This window comes from Microcebus murinus, chromosome 6 (genome assembly GCF_040939455.1).
Source record: "Microcebus murinus isolate Inina chromosome 6, M.murinus_Inina_mat1.0, whole genome shotgun sequence".
In the NCBI taxonomy this organism is placed as follows: domain Eukaryota; kingdom Metazoa; phylum Chordata; class Mammalia; order Primates; family Cheirogaleidae; genus Microcebus; species Microcebus murinus.
In genome coordinates, this window is record NC_134109.1 from 23513741 (window position 1) to 23533535 (window position 19795).

Consider the following 19795-nt stretch of genomic DNA (forward strand, 5'->3'; position numbering starts at 1 on the left):
AGCAGAATTGGACATTTGTGTCAAGGTGACTTGGGAACACCAAAGATCTCAGTTTGTTTAATTTTTAAAAATACAGCCAAACTCAAATGGTTGTAGGAAAAAGGCACCAAACCAATATCCTTTTTACTTATTCATGTCAGTATCGAAACGAAGCACATGTGTTTCTCTCAGATGCTGACCATCTGCAATTGTAAAACAGCATCTCTAGCCAATAATGCCTTGGCCTCTGCAGCAAAGCTGGCCTCAAGATAGGAAGAGGTATGTACCAGCCAAATGTTAAATCAGGCATTATTGTCTTAAATCCTAGCTTAAACTGAGAGGTAGCAAGTCATAGATAAATGTTGGCTAGAAGTTACCCAGAAACTGCACTTAATTTCCTAACTATACACTCAGCCTATATTAGAGACATAAAGCCTAGTTCAAGATTTTTTGCTAAAAACAATTGAGAGCCAAAGTATAGTGGGTTAATAGGCTTTAAAAATAATTGTGGACTCTTTTCCCTTTTATCTGCTGTCATGTATCTGATATATAGTGAAAGTAATACACTTGCTACATAGGGATCTTGAAGTGTCATTATCAATAAACAGAAATTATATATATATATATATATATATATATATATATATATATATATATATCCTGGCCTATGACCTGTGTATTCCAGATTTTTTAGAATAAAACACATATTGAAGAGTCCCCACCTGTTTACTATTCTGTACATGGAAATGATAAATCACAAAATGTGTTCTATTTCCTAGGGTTCCCATACTGCCCAATAATACACAAGGATTTCTTGGGGGTTACAAGCCCTGTTCAAGAGATTCAGAATGAGAACTAGCACCATTTTGCAGTCTCTCCAAGGTTTTGTGCTCTTCATTGACCATCATCTTCCTCAGAACCCTAAAAAGCTCCTGGAATCTCTTACAAGGGCTTATTCGCAATGGCACAGACTTCCAATGACAGTCATTTATGCCTTAACCTACTTTGGGGCCATTTTTCCTGGCCACTTAGGCTAATTATCCAAGTCATTTGTGTACAATCAACAAGGACCTTCTTCCCTTAGCACTCACCCTCCACTTCATCCCACCCAGCGGGGCAGTCATAATGCTTGATGGGTAACCATCCTAATTATCTCCATGGCGATAGAGTGCAGTGCTATTAGGCTCATGGGACTGGCCATAGATTCAGATGGCAGAGCTATCAAGTCACAATATCTGGCTTTGAACAATCAACCATACTCAGAGGAAGGTCAGCACCCTCTGTAATGCATGTAATAAGTAATGACAAACTGCACATAGAGCTGTAGGTTGGGATATGGACATTTTCCCCAATTTGATAGGTAATTTCACTTTTCTGATGCTCTCACTGCTTCTCAAAGCTCTCTTAAGTAGGGTCGTCCCCCTCTTTATCTTATACATTTTAGTATACTTTTGTAAAAGTTAGTTTAGACCTCTTTTTAATCCAATACTACAGCTTTAATTTTTTTAACTCTAAGTTTTGTATTCTATAGAGCTATGCTTTTAATACAACACATTATTGACACATGAACTAAGTATTTCAAATGGATGTAGTTCGAGTTGAAGTGTGCTACAAATATAAAATACACACTCAATTTTAGAGACTTCATATGAAGAAAAGAATGTAAAATATTGATAATTTTATATCAATTATATGCTAAAATAATAAAATTTTGATATATCAGGTTAAGTTAAATAAAATATAAAACTAAAATTAATTTGACCTGTTACTTTATATCTTTTACAAAGGTAGCTAAGAGGAAATTTAAAATTACATGTGTTACTTATAGTTCTCCTGGGTAACACTGCTATTGTATTAAATGGATAATTCCTATTAACTTTTAAATCTGAAGAACTGATGGCATAATGAAATATTTATTATCGTGCTTTATGCTTTTTAACATGTGCTTTTATATTATGATTTAACTTGATCTGATTAATTATTCCAGAATAACTGGAATGACTATCATTCCATAATCTTTTAACCTAAGATTCTCAATCTAATTCCAAATCCTCATCTATCCCAGGATTGCCCTTTAACATTCAAAAGAATTAAGAGCAAGCCAATGAGACAAAAATTCTTGAGTTGAACAAAATTGTGCATTTCTAGGAGAAGAAAGCAAAGTAGCTACTTTAAATGCTTGGTGATTCCCAATTTTCTGTCCGCCACCCCATACACACACACACACACACCATATACACACCATATTTGGCCAACAACATTTAATAGATATTTCTGGTTAAAGGAAAAATGGAGTGGGTTCGAGGGATGGTCAGTCTTGTTACTAGTGCAATGTAGAAAACTGACCCTTAGGCAAAGGGAAATGACTTCCATCACTATAAATCAGCCTGACAAGCTGACGGGAAGCTTGTATAAAAATGTGCTTTATGGTGGTGAGCGAACCCAGATGGAAGTTGGTTAAGAACAGGAGCAACACATGAAGCTGAACGCAAGAGATGAACGAACAGGTTTGATATGGTAAATTAATAAGTGATATACGAAAACACAAAATATTGCACAAACAAAGGACCATAAGGCTCAACCAGAATAAAGAATACACAGACCTTTGGTGACTGGTCAGACAACCTCTTCCCTTTCAAGTTAGGTAGAATCACCTTTCAGCCAAACTGAGACTGCCAAGGAAGGCTGAATGTGTTCACTCCTACCCTCTGCTGGTTAAAACTAGATTGCTTTTATTGCAAAGAACTGTTAGATTTAGAAAGACTTGTAAAATGCAGTTCAAGAGGCATTGATCAGCTCAAGAGGCACTGTATCATCTACAGGAACAGGCTGAGCATGGCTTGTTGTGCTGCATGCGTAGGCATGCAATGTTATTAGATGTCTTACTTGAGATAATATCTGTAAACAATAATCCCACTGTTTATCGAGTACCTACTATGTACCAGGCATTTCATGTATACCTCTGATTTTCCTATATTACAGGGTAAGTTTTATTGCCCTCTTTTGCAGGTGAGAACAATGTAGCTCAGGGAGTTTAAGTCAGCAGTTGCCAACCTTTTTGGCACCAGGGACTGGTTTCATGGAAGATAATGTTTCCACAGAATGGGGTGGGGGAGCTGTCATGGGTGAGTCAGAGGTGGTGCGGAGCTCAGGCAGTGATATGAGGCCTGTTTCCTAACCTGACATGGACCGGAACTGGGCTGTGGCCCAGAGGCCGGGCACCACAGGTTTAAGCAACTTTCCAAATGCCATACAGCTAACAAGAGCTACTACTTGGACTTGAATCCAGGACTTTCTAACATCAAAGCCCATGATGTTCCACCACACCGCACTAAGGAACTGCCTGACAATGCCTGATATCTAGTAAGCACTTAATAAATGTTAGTTCCCTTCCATCATCATGGCACTCTGACATCGTTTCCCTATCTCATTCTAGATTTGCATTAAATAATGCAGTCACTATCAGCCAAAATAAGAAACATTTTATTAATGGTGACACCCATATAAAGTCTCTGGTCTGCCCCTTATCATGTATTAACATATAAATAAAAGTCTCTAGTGCCCTTTTGGCCATTCTGGAAGCAAAGATACAATTTCGGAGGAGCCAGATGTCAATGCCAGGGAAGGTTTGTTATTGGCAAGTATGTGAGACTGGGAAAACATCTGCCAATATACATTCCTGGAGCCTGTGGCACACGTCTTGACAAAATCAACCAGTGACAAGAGGACACCAACAGTGATGCAATGTCTGATGGCAAATGGGAATGAGAGAGGACTGGTAAACTGAGGAAGGAGGCACTGGCAGAGGCAGCAAAGGGGCTTTGGTGCTTGCAACAAGGCTGTAGCTTAAAAAGAAAAAAAGATGTTGTACCTTCACAGCCACGCTCTATCTGTCCGCTCCGATGGAGGGCGTCATTGATGAGGTCTGGCAGGCGCCCATTCAGGTCCACTGATGCCAGACATCCCTGAAAGCCATCCCGGGAGGCCACGAGCTTTGGGAGGTTGCTGTACATGCCTTGGGCCAGACCAGCCATGTAGAGGTCTCCTGGAAAAGAAAGGAAGTAGCAAAAGAGAATGAGTAATGGATATGGCAACCATGTCAGCCAAAGCCAATGCACTTTACACTGTTCATTAGATATTGATAATACAGCTGGGGGGAAAAAACTTAAAATAATTACCAGAGTTTCTATATTGCAAAACAAATAAACCAACATCTCTTATGTGTCCTTCATTTTATGCATGTCATCTTACAAATTTTGATCACCAGACAAAATAAAGGTTAACGTTTTCAACAAAACAATCATTTATTCAGTGTTTTTTTATGTGCTTGTTACCAATAATATGCTGATGGTTTTATAGACATTCCATTAAAACTCCTAACAACCCATATAGGAAGTAACAATTGTTATTCTCATTTTGAAAAAAAATATATACACATATACCACGTTCCCCCCAAAATAAGACCTATCCATAAAATAAACCCTAGCAGGATTTCTAAGCATTTGCACAATATAAGCCTTATCCCAAAAATAAGATCCAATGATGGGCGTGACTCCGCAGCGTATCTGCACAACCTATGCATTTCGTCGTGGAGCAGTAAAGAAGACAAGCAGCCCTTCTCATCTGTCCTCTGAGAGCTCTATTGCTCGACATGAGAAATTGGGGCCTATGGTTCTAAAGGAAATAGAGTCTCAAGAAATTCAGGATGGAATTCGGGGTTTGGAGAGTTATGATGATGTTCCAGAAGAAGATGACTTAACTATACTTGAATAAATGTAGATTGTTGTACCATACTTAAAAAAAAAAAATCCCCTGAAAATAAGCCCTCGGGTATCTTCTTGAGGAAAAATAAATATAAGACCCTGTCTTATTTTGGGGGGAACATGATATATATCCACATATGTGTGTGTGTGTGTGTGTGTGTGTGTGTGTGTGTGTGTGTGTGTATTTGTTTAGCTTATATATGTAAGCTACACAAAGTTAAGAAATTTTACCAATGTCACCCAGGCAGTAAACGATTCAGCTGAAATTCCAAAGACTGTACTCATTCTTCAATATTATACACTACCACCATGACCCACATTTTAACATTTATCATCTCATTACTCAGCCCCCACAGCAAGACATTCCAGAGATTATCAGGAATAAAACCATTCCTTGAGGAGTAGTCTAAGTAAAAATTGAAAAAATTGCATTATGTTATAACTGAACACTGTTAAAATAGGATATACGTGATGTATCAAAAGTGCGTGGCACTCCTAACCCACAGTGTGCCTCTGGAAACACCCTTTCTACTATAAGAAAAGAACTAGGGGAATGAACTTCTTCACAAGGTTTACCTTTCAAGTCCAGATTTTTGGCACCGTTGATAACCTGAGTGACCACTTTGGTGTCCACTTTCAGGCTGTGGGTGTTACTGTTGTCCCGAGTAATGACCACGTTGTGCCACTGGTTGTCATTCAGAGGGCGGTCGCTGTTTCCTTTAATCACATTGGGACCATTTCCGAGGTCAAACACGTAGTGTATGTACCTACGAGGGACAATAACCAGCCAATAACTTGAAATTCCCTGAAGCGGTTTAACGGCAATGTGTGTGTGTAACTGACACGAGGGCTTCAAATCCCCTTTGCTGAACTGGTATAATGCAAGGGTAACTAAAGCTTGATTTATGATTATAAGAATATTCAGATCTAGTCTATCATACTCCACTTTAATTCCATACTCATAGAGTTTATTTCTTTAACACACGTATTAATACTATCCAGAGCCAAAGTAGCCTAGGTGATACACTCTAAAATACTAGGGGGTGACAATTAAATTCATAGTCAATCATGGATCTGTTTTTTGTTGGTTTTTACTTTGACTATTTTTCAATACAGGGTAGTAAATTGCCCTTTCATAAAGAAAGGGCAGCTTTTAAAAATTGGCATATATAGGCTAATAGTAGAGTTAAAAGCAGCTATGTTTCATTTCTTGCTATAAATTTGGTGGTTGCAGTTGGTATTATGCCCAAGAGATAGATGCAACATACCCTAGAGCCCTCTTTTGCAAAAATAAGCTTTTTTTCTATCATTTTAAAGAACTGCATTTCATAATAAAAAGCCTAATAGGGCTTGAGTTAGTGGAATATCTTTAAATATAATCATGAGCCTCTCTCCTTTCTAGAGCTAAATCATTTTGTGTGTCTTTTCGATCAGAAAGCATGCCAGCGTGTATCATGAGTAAAGGGCAGAGAATAGAATGGACAGTTTTTTTTTTTTCCATGTCCACATCTTATGCAGGGCTTGAGTGAAGATATCCAGCGTAATTATGTGACCCCCTCTACTTACCCCTTGACCAGCTCAACTGCAATAAAGTCATTGCCGTCACCACTGTTGAAGAGAATGAAGCCATCGGCTGAGGTGGTCTTGAACTGGAAGAAGAGGTGCATGGAGGTGTAGGCCTGGAGCGTGGCCAGGCTCAGGTAGCTGCTCTTGGTCTTGAAGGTGACAGGGTCAGCGATGATGTTCCTCAGTCCAAAACGAGCCTTCAGCTCACAGTAATCAATGTCGCCATTTTTGCACAAGTCAATGTAGAGCAGGCCATTAAACATGAGGCTCTGCAGGTGGCCGATGAAACTGGAGGGGACCACAGAGATGTAACGCTTCTCAGTCATGATTCCTGTTTCGATATTGTGGAACTCCAAGCGGGTGTGGTCTCCCACCATCGTACCTGTGAAAATCATAAATGAGGTGCACAAAGGAAAAGTTACCATATTTTGTCACAGCATCCTTAGTAGGTCTTCTATAGGTGACTTGTTTCCACACAGAACATTCAGTTTTCTTGAATGAGTTCCAGAAAACACAATGCTATGTTTGGTAGCTTTGGTAGTATGGTAGTTACCTGAGTTGGCCTCAGTCAAGGAGCTGAGGACTGGCCCTGCCCAACTTATAAGTTCTGAGTCCCAAGCTCATATGAGCTAGTCAGCATGGCCCATCATACCAAGGAAAAACATAAGATCATGGGATACCCAAGCTAAAAAATAATACTATTAGTTTTCTCTATTCAGGAAAACAACTGGGCATCAATGTATACTATAAGAAGAAAGGGCTCCATTGCTCTAACCCTGGTAAAGATATAACAAACAAGCCTTGGGCATTCATTACCAAATATTTCTTGCTGTATTAACTCACCACCCAGTATTTGTGGAAAAGGTTCTGTTGTAGAACAGCAGTTGATTCTACCTGACCAGCAACTCTTGCTTTATCTGATAATAATACCTAATTTTCCTTTGGGAAGCTACCTTTCCTACTTGACCTTTCAACCATAGGGACTGGAAGAAGCTGACCCTAATCAAGTTACTGAGGCTGGAACATTCAATATATTTAATCCCCCTAACCATGGACTAAAAATGTGGTCTATAGATTTAAAAAGTGGTCCTCAAACTTTAGCTTGCATCAGAATCACATGGTAGGCTTAGCCCTCTGCCCCCATCAGAGTTTATAATTCAAAACTCTGGGTGGGGGGGCGGGGAGGCCTGAGAATTTGCATGTTAACAAGTTACAAGGTGATGCTAATGTGGCTGATCTATTGGTTGGGCTCACTCACAGAACCAATGGACTAGCAAGAACCTAAGCTGGCTCCTGGCTACTGGGCTCCAGAGCTTTCGCTCACAGGCTTGGGAAAGAGGCATTCTTTGCAAGCAAAGTGTGCTGGAAAGGTAAACAGGAAGCCTAGAGCTCCTAGAGGCCATGTGATAATCAGAGAGGTCAGAAGACCAGTGACCTGGAAGACAGTCACCAAACGGAGGGAGTTTCTCTGTGCTGATGTTATTTGAAGGTCTGGATCCAGCCAGGCACCTCTGGACTTTTTTGAAAACTGTGTGGCAGTCGAGTCCGAGTCCCTTTCATGCTCAAAGCTTTTGAGTTGAGTTTCTGACATTTGCAAATGAAAGATCTCCAGCTGACACAAAGGAGCTCTTTAGACCTTTCATTACCTAGAAGAGGTGAGTGACTAGGGCAGAGGGGATGAAGAGGGCTTGAAATAAATACAATGACATTTAAATAATAAATACAACTGAAATTTTAATAACAAAGTCAAGGAAAACATTATTAGTATGGCAAGACTAGAAATGGGCTTCTTCAACATTTATATAGAAAAATCATGTTAAAACATAACAAACCATGTTCTACTACTGCCAAGTGTAATAGACAGGAGAAGGGGAGGAGGATTCTCCTCTCCCTGCCCTCTCCTGTCTTTACCTTCCACAGTGAAGAGACTGCCCTAGCAAGACACTGCTCACGTCTCTTTAGGTCCTCTTTCACAACTTTCCAGAGGAAAAGGAGTGGCACACTCTGAAATATTAAGGATAATATTCTGCAAAGAGAAACTGTGCATGCATAGCTCAGCCCCTGATACTTCCTGTTCCTCTTCCCTGGAGTGAGCTACCTTTAAGAAACACCCATTCTCCTCCACTCATTCACAGGATGGGTGTTACAGAAGCGAGACATACTTCCATGGAGGATGTCCCGTCCTCAACTCAACTAGTAATGAAATGGGTTTTATTCTGAAGTTCAGTAGATGTAAGCAGTGGTTTTTTTTTCTAAATGTCATTGTTATCACTAACAAAAATGATATTTGCATTCTTTTCTCTATTGGCTCAGAACTCAAATAATAAAAAACAGGGAGGGTTATATTTTAAGGGGTCCCTGAAACATCAATATCTGGGAGAGTCAACCAGATAGCACCCTTAGATGCTCATTATTAACTTCTCTTTGGAAACAAATTCAAACCTAATTCAAAGAATTGCTCATAAGCACAGAAATCAGATTTACATTTTATGAGCTTCTATGTGGTGTTTTGACAACCAGTGACAAATCATTTTCTTAATATAAGCAAAAATAAAATAATGATGTTGGATAACTTAAACATAAAAGTGTAGTAGAACAAAAATCAAAATGCAACATAAATCTGTTAACAATTGAATAACTAGGAAAAAGAATTAATGTATAAAATTATTTAGTATTGAAAATTGGACTGGTCACGAAAATGCAAAGTAATGTAATCTAAATTCACAGGCTTTAAACCAGTGAAGTGATTGAAATGAACAGCCAATGTCGATCTGGCTATAACTGTGCGTACCAGGAATGGGGGCTGGAGCTGGAGGATGAAGGGGAGGGGGAGTCATAGCCAATCTCCATGGAAACTGAGGAACTAAATTAGGCTGGTGCTAGTAGCCTTGCTAATTCTTATTTTACAAAATAATAATAATAATAATAATTCTAAGATGAGAACTAAAGAAGTGAGAACAAGTGATCCCTGGTAAAGACCTGGGGCTCCAAAATAAAATCTCAGGAGACAATTTTACAGTCAACTATGAGCTTTTAGAGAAATTCTGGATAAATTGACCTCCAGGGTTGAGGAAATTCTGCTGACTAGGAAATCAGTTTTATAAAGCAAGAAAAAAAAAATGTAAGGTGCTGATTAAGATAGAAGACAGATTAAGCACAGACTGGGGTAAATAAGAGAAGAGAAGCAAACGATGGAATTTAAGAGCTTAGCCCAGGAACACAGACTGAGTTAGGGTTTAGGGTGACTCAGAAGCAGCCTCAACTTAAAGTTGGGGAAGGAAAGGAGAGAAAATGATATGGGCCCAAATTAGGTATTACATGCTATTCCTGGGAAAAGCATGAAAAAAGTACCTATAGTTTTAAACCTGTGCCAAACTAACCAAACAATAAAAAAAAATATCTATGTGTCACCTAATCGATATTGGTAATGGGATCTGAATGCTGGGCTACAGAAGACTAAACCTCCTTTCCACTTAAGGGGCAAATCTATGCATACCTCACAGCAGTTGCTTTCACATTTTAGAGGAAAGAGAAGTAACTCAGGAGAAAAATAACAAGGAAAAACTACTGATTATCTCCTATATGCCAGGTACTGTGTTAAACACCACATACCCATCATCAAATGTCATGATCACAATTTGTAGACAGCTATCATTATCCTGCTTCAGAGATAAGGACTTTTAACTCACAGAGGTTAAGCAATGTGATCAAGATTCATACAGGTGGTAAATGATAGACACTACCCCCCCCCAAAATGGAACCCAGACTAATTCCAAAGCCTATATATTTACTTACACAATAAACTGACATTGGTGAAAAATGCTGCCTCACATCATTGCCCAAGAAAAATAGTAGGTGGAATTGGACTGGTGAAATGTCCATGCAGAAGCTGTTATATGAGTTCACACTTCTTCCCTATGGCCAAGCATCATCATGTCATTTCGCTTAGTTCATGGGTAATGTATTCAGCACCTTCCCTAAAGCAGCCTTGTTGCCTTGGCTCCTACTCACACATTCACTTCCATGTTTCACTGAGGGCCAACAAGCAGTCTACAGACCAGCCCTCACAGTGATGAACAGCATAAATCTCTGGAAAACGCTGGCCAGGTTCAAGCTATAACCTCCCACAAGGCAATAAATAGCATGTCGTGGATGAACGTGGAGACTCTGGGGCTACACTGCCTGAGTTTGCATTCTGGCTCCATAACTCCTAATGGGGTTATCCTGGACGAGTTCCTGAACTTTCCCATGCCACAGTTTGCCATCTGTAAAATAGGTATGAAGTTATCAGGGTTAAATGTATCCATACACATAAAGCACTAAGAACGGTGCCTACAGCTTACACTATTAGCTATTACTAATAATGCAACATTTTTTTTTCCTTTCTCTGAAATGATTTAATCATTTTCCAGTTATTTCACTTACTGTTTTTCCCTCTTTTATTAAAATGCAAGCTCTTTTTAAGTAGGGACCACTTCCTGTGTCTTCTGTATGTCCCGCAGTGCTTAGCCAAGGGGCCCAAGCACAGCAAGCACTCCTAGCTCAGGGTCTGGATCCTCACCTTTTATGCACATGAGGTTTCTGGCCAACACTAAGAGCTTAGCAAAAAAAAAAAAAAAAAAAAGTATAATGGGAAAGGCTGAAAGGAAGCAATTTGGCCACCCAGGGCTCCCAGACTCAGGGAGAGTAGGTAAAAAAATGAAGGTTTATAGCACCCCAGTAAAGGATCTTCACATTTTGCCCACCATTCTCCAGCTCCCCTGATCCTACACCCTTTTCTCCATGATATCAGCATTTTTCACAAGTGCATGCTATAAAATACTTTATTGCAATAAAGTTTCTGGAGCCAAATAACAAATACTGCATACTTATCAACGAATAGCAATGTGCATTAGCTTATTAAAATCTCCTAATAAATCTTGCAATAAAGAACTCCACTTCGAGTTGGAGATGGAATGGCACAGTAGCTCAGAGCCCAGGCCCTGGGGCCAAACCACCTATACTCAAGGACTCCACTTTCATTTTGTTTAACCTAACATTTCTTAACCCTATGTTATCTAGGTTTGTTTTTAAATTACTAACATGAGAAACAAGTTATAAATGAAAAACTTTGGCAAATGACCTTTTACAGCTTGGTGTGGAATGCACTCTATAAGGTAAGAGAGGGAGCAGTCAACATGGACCAAAGTCATCAACAGAGGGCTGAATTCTTGTCCCAGCAAGAAGTTCTGGGTGGGGTATGAGGTCCATGCAGCATTAGGTCCCACTTCTGAGGAGCATAACCCAAGTGAGCCATTCTTTCAATTTATTCTTAAAAATAGAAATATAGCTCAATCAATCTTTATGAACCATCAGCTGAACTTAATACCATTTCTTCCAAGAATACAGTCATATTATAATGAAATACACCAGGCTGAGGCATATTTTTCCTTGCTTTTGATTTCTTGAGTCTGACCTATTCTTTGCATAATTTCTACAAACCGGCTAAAAATTTGGCACACTGGGGGACCTTAAACAGCATGAGAGGGATTACTAAATAAGCCAATAAGACGCTACTTAATAACCTGGAGACTGTGCTATTTTAGTTTCACTGCCTGATTTTATGACTTCTGTGAACTAAAATTAAAATACCCAAACCCCTTATTGCTGTAAAAAGCAATCCAAGGTTGTAGCTCATAAACAGAATAGCCCTTTTCGTCTCCCAGATTTCTTTATCTTTCTGACCGCTTTCTTACATCAGCAGTGATGTTGAGGGCTGATAAGGAAAGAGCTACATTAATTTCAAAAATCAAATTACCAGATGACTTGGGAAATCCATGGTTTAGTCCTGATTTTTAGTTATTAAGGGTAAAAGAAAGCAGAGTTTACCTTATTTCAAAGTTTCTATAAAAGAATAACGAGCAAGAGAGTGAATACACATTACAATACCGTCAATTCTGCAGTTCTTAACCACTACGCTTTCAGGGAATGTATTTTCCAAGGAAAAGGAAAGGAACTACTTGTCAGGAGAGAGTGGGGAAACGTCGCCATCTAGTGGCTATTATTGAGAATACGCTGTGAATTGAGCCACCTTTCTCTTTAGAGATTAGCCCAGGGGAGTTAGCAAGAAATGTGTGACTCCACCAGTCAGCATGGCCTTAGCAGGCTCCTGTCTGCACTAACTGCTCATGGGGATTTCTTGGATAATTAATCCAGGTGGACTGTGGGTTCTAAATTCTATATCCATTTGCACATCCCTTTTTTTTTTAATATTCATAATGCTAAGCTACCCTTCAGGTGTGTGGACTAGTAACTTCACCTCCAACTACTAAGTTATGTGTGTGTGTAATTAGAGCATTTTAGATAGTTGTTGTGATTCTGTTCGCCTTTGGTTTTTGTGAGGGGGAGGTTGAGTGTTGTAGTCTACCTCCCGAAAGTCTACCGCCTCACTCCAACCCATTTCATTCTTTTTTTTTCCCCCTATATTGTAAGATAAATCATTTTCTTATGAAGGATTGTGAAATACACCAAGCAGCTTGATTTTGTGGAATCACACCGTCATGGATTTGGGGCTTAATTACACGACTTTCTCAAAGCAGAATGGCATTAAGGACACTTACTTTGAAAGGCTATGATGAATTATAGAAGATTAAAGGAGCTGATATGCATGGAACAGAGAACACAGTATCTAATGCCTACTGAGCACTGGATACCCGCTGGGTGCTCTTCCTCTATCCACAGATCATCCTCTTCTACACACACACACACATGCTTCTCTATAGTTCCTGGTTCCAGAAGTATAGAAGCTCAGGTTCAGGGATATAAAATTAAAAGACCCAAAAATCATAGAATATCTATGCTGGAAAGGGCCTTAGAAATAATACTGTTTAAATTTTAAAAGTGAGGAAATGAGGGAAAAAAAATTAAGTATATCTATCCCAGACGTATAAAGCATTTTAGTGACAACGATTGTGTTAAACCCAAGAGCTCCTGACTCTAACCTGTCTTATTCACAGAAGAAACTACAGAGATGGCTCAGGCCACTGAGTTCATTCGGCATGGCTCATGAATGGCGAGCAACTTTCCCAACATCCTGAAGACTGTTAACGTCAAGGCCCAGATCTGATGCCAACAGTGTTACATGTAATGCCTGGTGCTAACTCAAGTTTCCTTTCCAGTGTGAACAAGAATTCTGCTTCACAGATGTGAACTGCTCCAGAGTATTAGAAAGTGTAGACTGATTGGATGTGGTATGTAAAACAGCACTTGGAGGTTCGTTCTCTCTTCCACACTAGACCTCATCAATTACACCCACCCATCCAATTCTGCCTGGAGATCTACCTTCATAAACCACTCCTGATTTCCCCAGCCCAAACTGGTTATTTTCTCTTGTAATTGTCAAATTATAATCTCATCCACACAAATTAGAATCTCATTATAGATTCTTGTCCTATTTTCAAATACCAGAATTCTACCTAATCTACTTGGTTAGTTCATTGTTTGAGGAAACAGGTAATTTCCTGTGTTTCCTTTTTGTCTTCTACAATTCCAGCATGCTACTGACATTTGACACCAGCAAATTGCTATTAACAGATCAACACCTAAGTGGACATACAGGAATAACATTTGTCGGGTGTCGGGCAGGTGGGAGGGGGAAGAGGGGATGGGTATATACAAAAACAATGAGTAAGATGTGCAAAGTTTGGAGGATGGACACGCTTGAAGCTCTGACTCGAGGGGGGAGGGAGGCATAGGCAATATACGTAACCTTAACACTTGTACCCCCATAATGTGCTAAAATAAAAATAATTTTTAAAAAGACAGGTTCTTAAGGAAATTCTTATTACTTATGTGGAGCTCTGAATGTTCCTTTACATAGGTATGGATTCATCATTTATTCACTGTCTTCCTAAATGGGGTAGATACCACCAGGCTGAGATTTGTGTTTGTTCACCACCATATTCCCAGGGCCATCTAAGCAGAGCTTGGTACAGAATAGCTAATGGATTAATAATGACTAAATATATAATTAATTAAGCTAAACATTATTCAGCACCTTCTAAGTATCACACACTCTTCCAGGTGCTTACTTTTACCTGTGATGTTCTGAATTTCTGGCTTGATTCATTTACCGATAAAAGGAACTGGCATGTGGGAGGATGACTGATAAGTGATTTTTGAATGATTAAATAATAGAAAGATCTGTAGAACCTTACATCTGTCCTCTGGACACAGACTTTATGCCTAAGGACAGAGACCTATAAATATATAATTACGGTAGTGGGCAAGTTTCATAATACAGACTGATGAAAAGGGATTGTGAAATACAGAGGAAGACCTTCTTAGCCTTTTCTGAGTTTGTCAACAGAAAATATGATCTGTGACTTCTGTTGAGCACGATAAAAGGTTTTGAAAGGAAAAAAAAAAAAAACTTGCTCACTGGGTGACTGAGAGGGTTAAGAGACTGAAGAGATGAATTTCACCATAGTTACACTCACCCTCCGCCACATCATCGTCCACGGTCAACTTAAGGCTCTTTCCTCTGCGCACCACCCGGACGGTGTGCCACTCGTTGTCGTTGAGCTTCTGCCCTGCATACAGGGTCTCGGGTCCTTTGCCTAAGGATGGTGGTAAGTGCCACAGTTAGAATCGATTCTCAAAGTAGTGCTCAAGCGTCAGGGTTGCCAAAGCCACACTGGTGCACATGACCCAGTTGCATTCAGGAAATTATGTCCCTACCAAAGCTCATCCTAGTTTTACTGATCAGCAGCGTCCTCCATAATCGTCCCCAAATGCACATGTCTCAATTCAAACATAAAGGACAGTGACTCAGTAATGAAAGAAATAAGTGCCTTTATCTCAGATACAAGATTTTAAAATGCCAATAGCAATAAGAAAACATTTTTAGAAAATAGTTAGCAGTCATTTATTTCTCAAAGTCTTAGGATTCATATGAATTCCTTGAAGATACAGGAATTTTATCACAATTTTTTTTTCTTTAGAATCATTTGGTCATTTAGGCATACTACACCAGTCTGGCTTTTAGAGAGCATTCACAAATTGGATAAGAAAAGAACTCTGCAACGTAAGCTGCCTTAACTTGACATTTCCATTAACCCCTGGCCTTATCAGATTTCAGTGACCACAAAAATCACAATAGTAAACAACATAATAGAAATAACATCAAGGTTTAAACCCCATTATAAATAATGCTCCTGAAGGGAATGTGAAGGGCCCCAGACTCATCCCACTGTTCATCATCCTCCAAAAGGATATATAAATGAAATAATGTAAAATTCCAAAATTGAAGCTTTTAAGTCAAAAGAATGTTCAGTAGAATGTGACGACATATAGAAGAATAAACCAAGCTGTCTCAAGAAATCCACGGTCAAGATGCTCAAACTCAAGTTCAAGTGGACCCTATGAAGACCCAGGGGCAACAAGGATTTATAGTATTTAGAGACAAGTGATGGCAAGCTAGGGAGACACTGAAGCATTAAAACAAGCCAGATAATAAGAGGAGAAAATGTCATGTTACTTTAGAATGTAGCTCTGCATCTCACAATCGAACTGAGATGCAGATTTAGAAGACAAAGTAAACTGCATAGAACCAGAGGACAGAAGAATTGTGCCCTTTGCAAGTAGATAGCTGAGACCATGCAGAAAGATTCTGATTAAATATTTCTGGATTAGTAGATCAATATGTGGAAAGCCCTAATCCTGAAAATGACTTGAAGAAAAGGTAAAACATGTAAGTGACCAATATAGCCATATAGATATAAGGCATGTGAAATATTTCAGAAAACTATATACTTGGCTCCAACATATACTGAGCACAGTGCCAGGTATATAATAGATACTTTAATGAGTGCTTGAATAACCAATGTCTACATAGTAACCATTATTTAAAATCAACACATCTTTATCTAAGTAATTTTGAAAGCTTTACTATATGACTCTCACTAGCCACTCTCCTCCCTCCTCTACGTCCAAGACTGAAGACTTTTATACTGTTTAGGAAAGAAAAAAATAGCAGCATCTGGCTAGACATCTCTAGTTAATTTTAAACTTCACCTTTTAATTCTGAGTAATTAGTATTCCTATTTTCTGCTGATTAGTAGAGCTATGGTAGTAATTGAAGTTCAGGAAATTCTCTTGAAAAATAAACAGACTCCCAAAGCGAAAACATTTCCTTTAATTAAATTATATACAGCAAATAATTTATATTTTAAAATTTTCGGAATGCACCCAAAGCCCAAGTACAACCCAAATTGACAAGAATCCTGAAAATGTAGTAAAACTTGATGTGGACCAAATGTATCCAAAATTGGGTAGTGATATAAGATCAATGAATCTTAGAAAAAAAGTAATTCTATGATAAACCATTTATATTGAGTCTCAACTTCTCTTACTTTTTGAGTATGCTTGTCTTAATAATATGTGAAATGTATACATTATAGCAAGATTTTCCCTACATTCCAACTCATTAGATAGCACTCCTTATTATCTCGTTAAATTCAGGTCTAAGATTGATGTAACAGTTCCCTTTACAACAGCAAATTGTGAGGGCATTGAAAGAAAATGGACCAAATCATGTGGATACTTTATAACAAGAGCAGATGTTCTCAGAAAAAACAAATCTGCCTTTGTTTTTTTATGTTTTTATCTTCTTTATTCTACATGCAAATGCTTCAATAAGAAAGAAGAAAGCAAAGAAAGACATGGAGAATTTTGGCTATAGAGGCAGAACTGTTACAAATATAGGCTATTGAAAACATTTCCTATAAGGTGACATCTGTTCTTTAGGCAATTTTTGTACAACACTTAATTTTTATGATTGGGGACCAGATAAGAGGGAGAATGACTAACACAAACTCAGTGGTTCTGGAACATTGCTTCATCAGTGTCACATTAGCTACAGAGCTGTAAAACAAGCTTTGTCTCAGTCCAATGTATTTAAATGATGCCAACATTCTGCAGATACTTCAGCTCTCATGGTATCCTAGAGATGCTCGCAGTGGGCAGATTAAAGCACAGATATTCCACTGCCCATTTGATTGTAAAACTTTAGAATGTGATGGCCAATGACTAAAAATGTTAAAAAAACAAAAATCTGAAACTTCTCATGCCCTACTATTTAGTTACATTTGATACCTCCGACACCAATAATGCTTATTACTCTAAGAGCAGAAAAAAAGTTCACATTCATCTCACTAAAATGGCATAGAATATTGTTCAATATTCATTTTCAAGCAATAAATGAAGAGATTTCAGTGATATTTTCCAAAACTCTTGGCCTCCAGAAGTGGAGAGTCAATCACATTTATCCTTAATCAAGCCAAAAGGTCAACTCATCCTACTAGATGAAAAGTGATGTTTAAACTCAGCTGGAAATCTAAGCAAATAGAGGGGAGGAGCAAATCCAATCAGTAGCCCAGGCATAAAACTGGACTGACAAGTGATGTAAGATGCAGACACAAGCTGAAGGTTAAAACATACAGACTGTCAAGTTTTCAAAAGCAGGTTGATATCATCTATGGAAGAGAAGACATCCTCTGGCAGATTCAAGCAAAAAGCCAGTGATGCGGCATCAGTGAAACAATGACTATAAAGTGTTCTTTACATAAGTAGAGGATGGTCCAGAGAGAAAGAAAAGCTGGAATATAAAATGAAATGAGTAAGAAGTTTAAAAAATTCTCAAAGCCATCACGTTCCTTACATTGTCCTTTTCAATAACTGGGAAAATTATGAACTGCAATTAGGTATTCATTGAATATATGTATTACATGTATTTTCCCTCTTTTATAGTTTATATGACAAATACTGATCCTCCCCAAATCGCCTAGTATTCTTAAACTCTCACTGTGGACTCTAAATAGAGAAAACTAACAAATTACCCAATACCCTTTAGTTGAATTTCCCAGGTAAAGACACTCATTCCTGGAATAAAGAAGCAAAAGATTTCTGGGATACAGAAGTATGTAGAGATGGAATGTTATATTGTTTGTTATTGTAGAACAAAGTTTTTAGTGAATTCTTTGGGTGATATCACCAAAATACTCACTCAAGCTAGCCTCATGACCCGATAATTTTGTGCCATCCCTCTGAAATAAGGCTTTGTCTTAGAAAAGATGGTCTAATTCTCCGATGAATGTGAGATAGACAAGAAAGTATAACAGATGAAATACACTGACTAGACTGTTTTATTTTGTTGTTGTTTTCTTTTTTACCTATCCTACAGTAACCCTATGGAAGTCCTATTTCTTTAAGAAGCCAGAACTAATAATAAAATCAAACTGAAACATTACGATAAATGCTCTCTTTGAGAGAAAAATCACTGCTGATTGATTGGAGGAAGATGACACTCTGATATTAGCATATATTCCCTCCTCTTTTGGCCAATAAGAAATGGGAGTGGATGGTACAAATCTATATTAAAGCATTACAAAGGGCACACAACTTCACAAGGTGGACTTTGGATTTTAATTATTTTTAACTTATTTAAGATTTTTTTTTTTAAAAAGACTGTTCATATTACAAGAATTTTTTATTCCCCCCAGGAGCAATGTAACCAGCAAAACTACAAGTTACCCCTGATAAACCTTCATTTGTCAATATATTTCTAAGACCTGACCAAACCAACTAAACCAGATGGTTTTGCTCATATGCAGGGAGTAGAATTTCCTTCCATCTGCCACAAGGCACTGTTTCCAAAAGTGGTGGTGGTGGTTGGGGGGGGGAGGGCATTTGGAAACTGTTTTGTGAGGGTGGGAATGGGAGGAAGAGGGGGTGATACCTGTACCATAACCACTTTGCTTTATCTGAACATCTTTGTCAAAAAAAGGAAAGAGAAAGGGAAAAGGAAAGGGAGAGGGAAAGAAATAAAGAAAGAGAAAGGGAAAAGGAAAGGGAGAGGGAAGCACAGTAACTTTATGTCCCTTGGAATTATTTTTCACATGAATTAAAATTCCTACAATGCACAGAATATATAACATTTACCCCCTTAGAAAGGTACAGTGAGAGATGCATATAATAATACATCTAAATAATATGGTTAATAAATGGTCAAAATGATTGTGTTAGATTTGAAGAACACCAAAGACATTTTTAAAAAGATGACTTACCATTATTTCCACCAGCACCCTCGGTTAGGCTAGCTGAACTGTGACAAGCATTTTACTAAGCGCACAGCACCATATATTTTATCAGGCATCCTCCCCAGGGCAAATAGATTAGGCAAGTAAAAGCAGAGATGAAGAGAAAAAAAGAACAGGACTAAAGGAGGGGAGAAGGACAGAGAAATAGGAAACGAGCATTTTATTTTCTGTCCACAAAATGTCAGTTTCTGGTTGTTTACTTTAGGCTTATAACCCAACAGAGATTAAGGAGGTGTTTTGTTTTGTTTTTATAAACTTATTTCTACAAACTTATCTGTTACAGCATTCACTTTCATTGTAGAAACAATTTTACATCATATTTATTTTTAGAGCTAGTTTGGCAAAAACACC

The 19795-nt window shown here is 38.4% G+C and overlaps 1 protein-coding gene across 18 annotated transcripts in view; it reads right to left on the minus strand.

Annotated features, from left to right (window-relative positions):
* NRXN3 (neurexin 3) overlaps positions 1 to 19795 on the minus strand; it is a 1566790-nt gene that overhangs the window by 808164 nt on the left and 738831 nt on the right. For all 18 annotated transcript variants that reach the window (XR_012919693.1, XM_020286124.2, XM_076003826.1 and 15 more), the window contains 4 exons: positions 14786 to 14905; positions 6309 to 6690; positions 5319 to 5509; positions 3851 to 4024 (listed from right to left, as the gene is read on the minus strand). Coding sequence is in view for 17 of the 18 variants with exons in the window: in XM_020286124.2 (XP_020141713.1) it covers positions 3851 to 4024; positions 5319 to 5509; positions 6309 to 6690; positions 14786 to 14905 (867 nt within the window). In the remaining variant the exon portion in view is untranslated. The remainder of the gene's footprint in view (positions 1 to 3850; positions 4025 to 5318; positions 5510 to 6308; positions 6691 to 14785; positions 14906 to 19795) is intronic.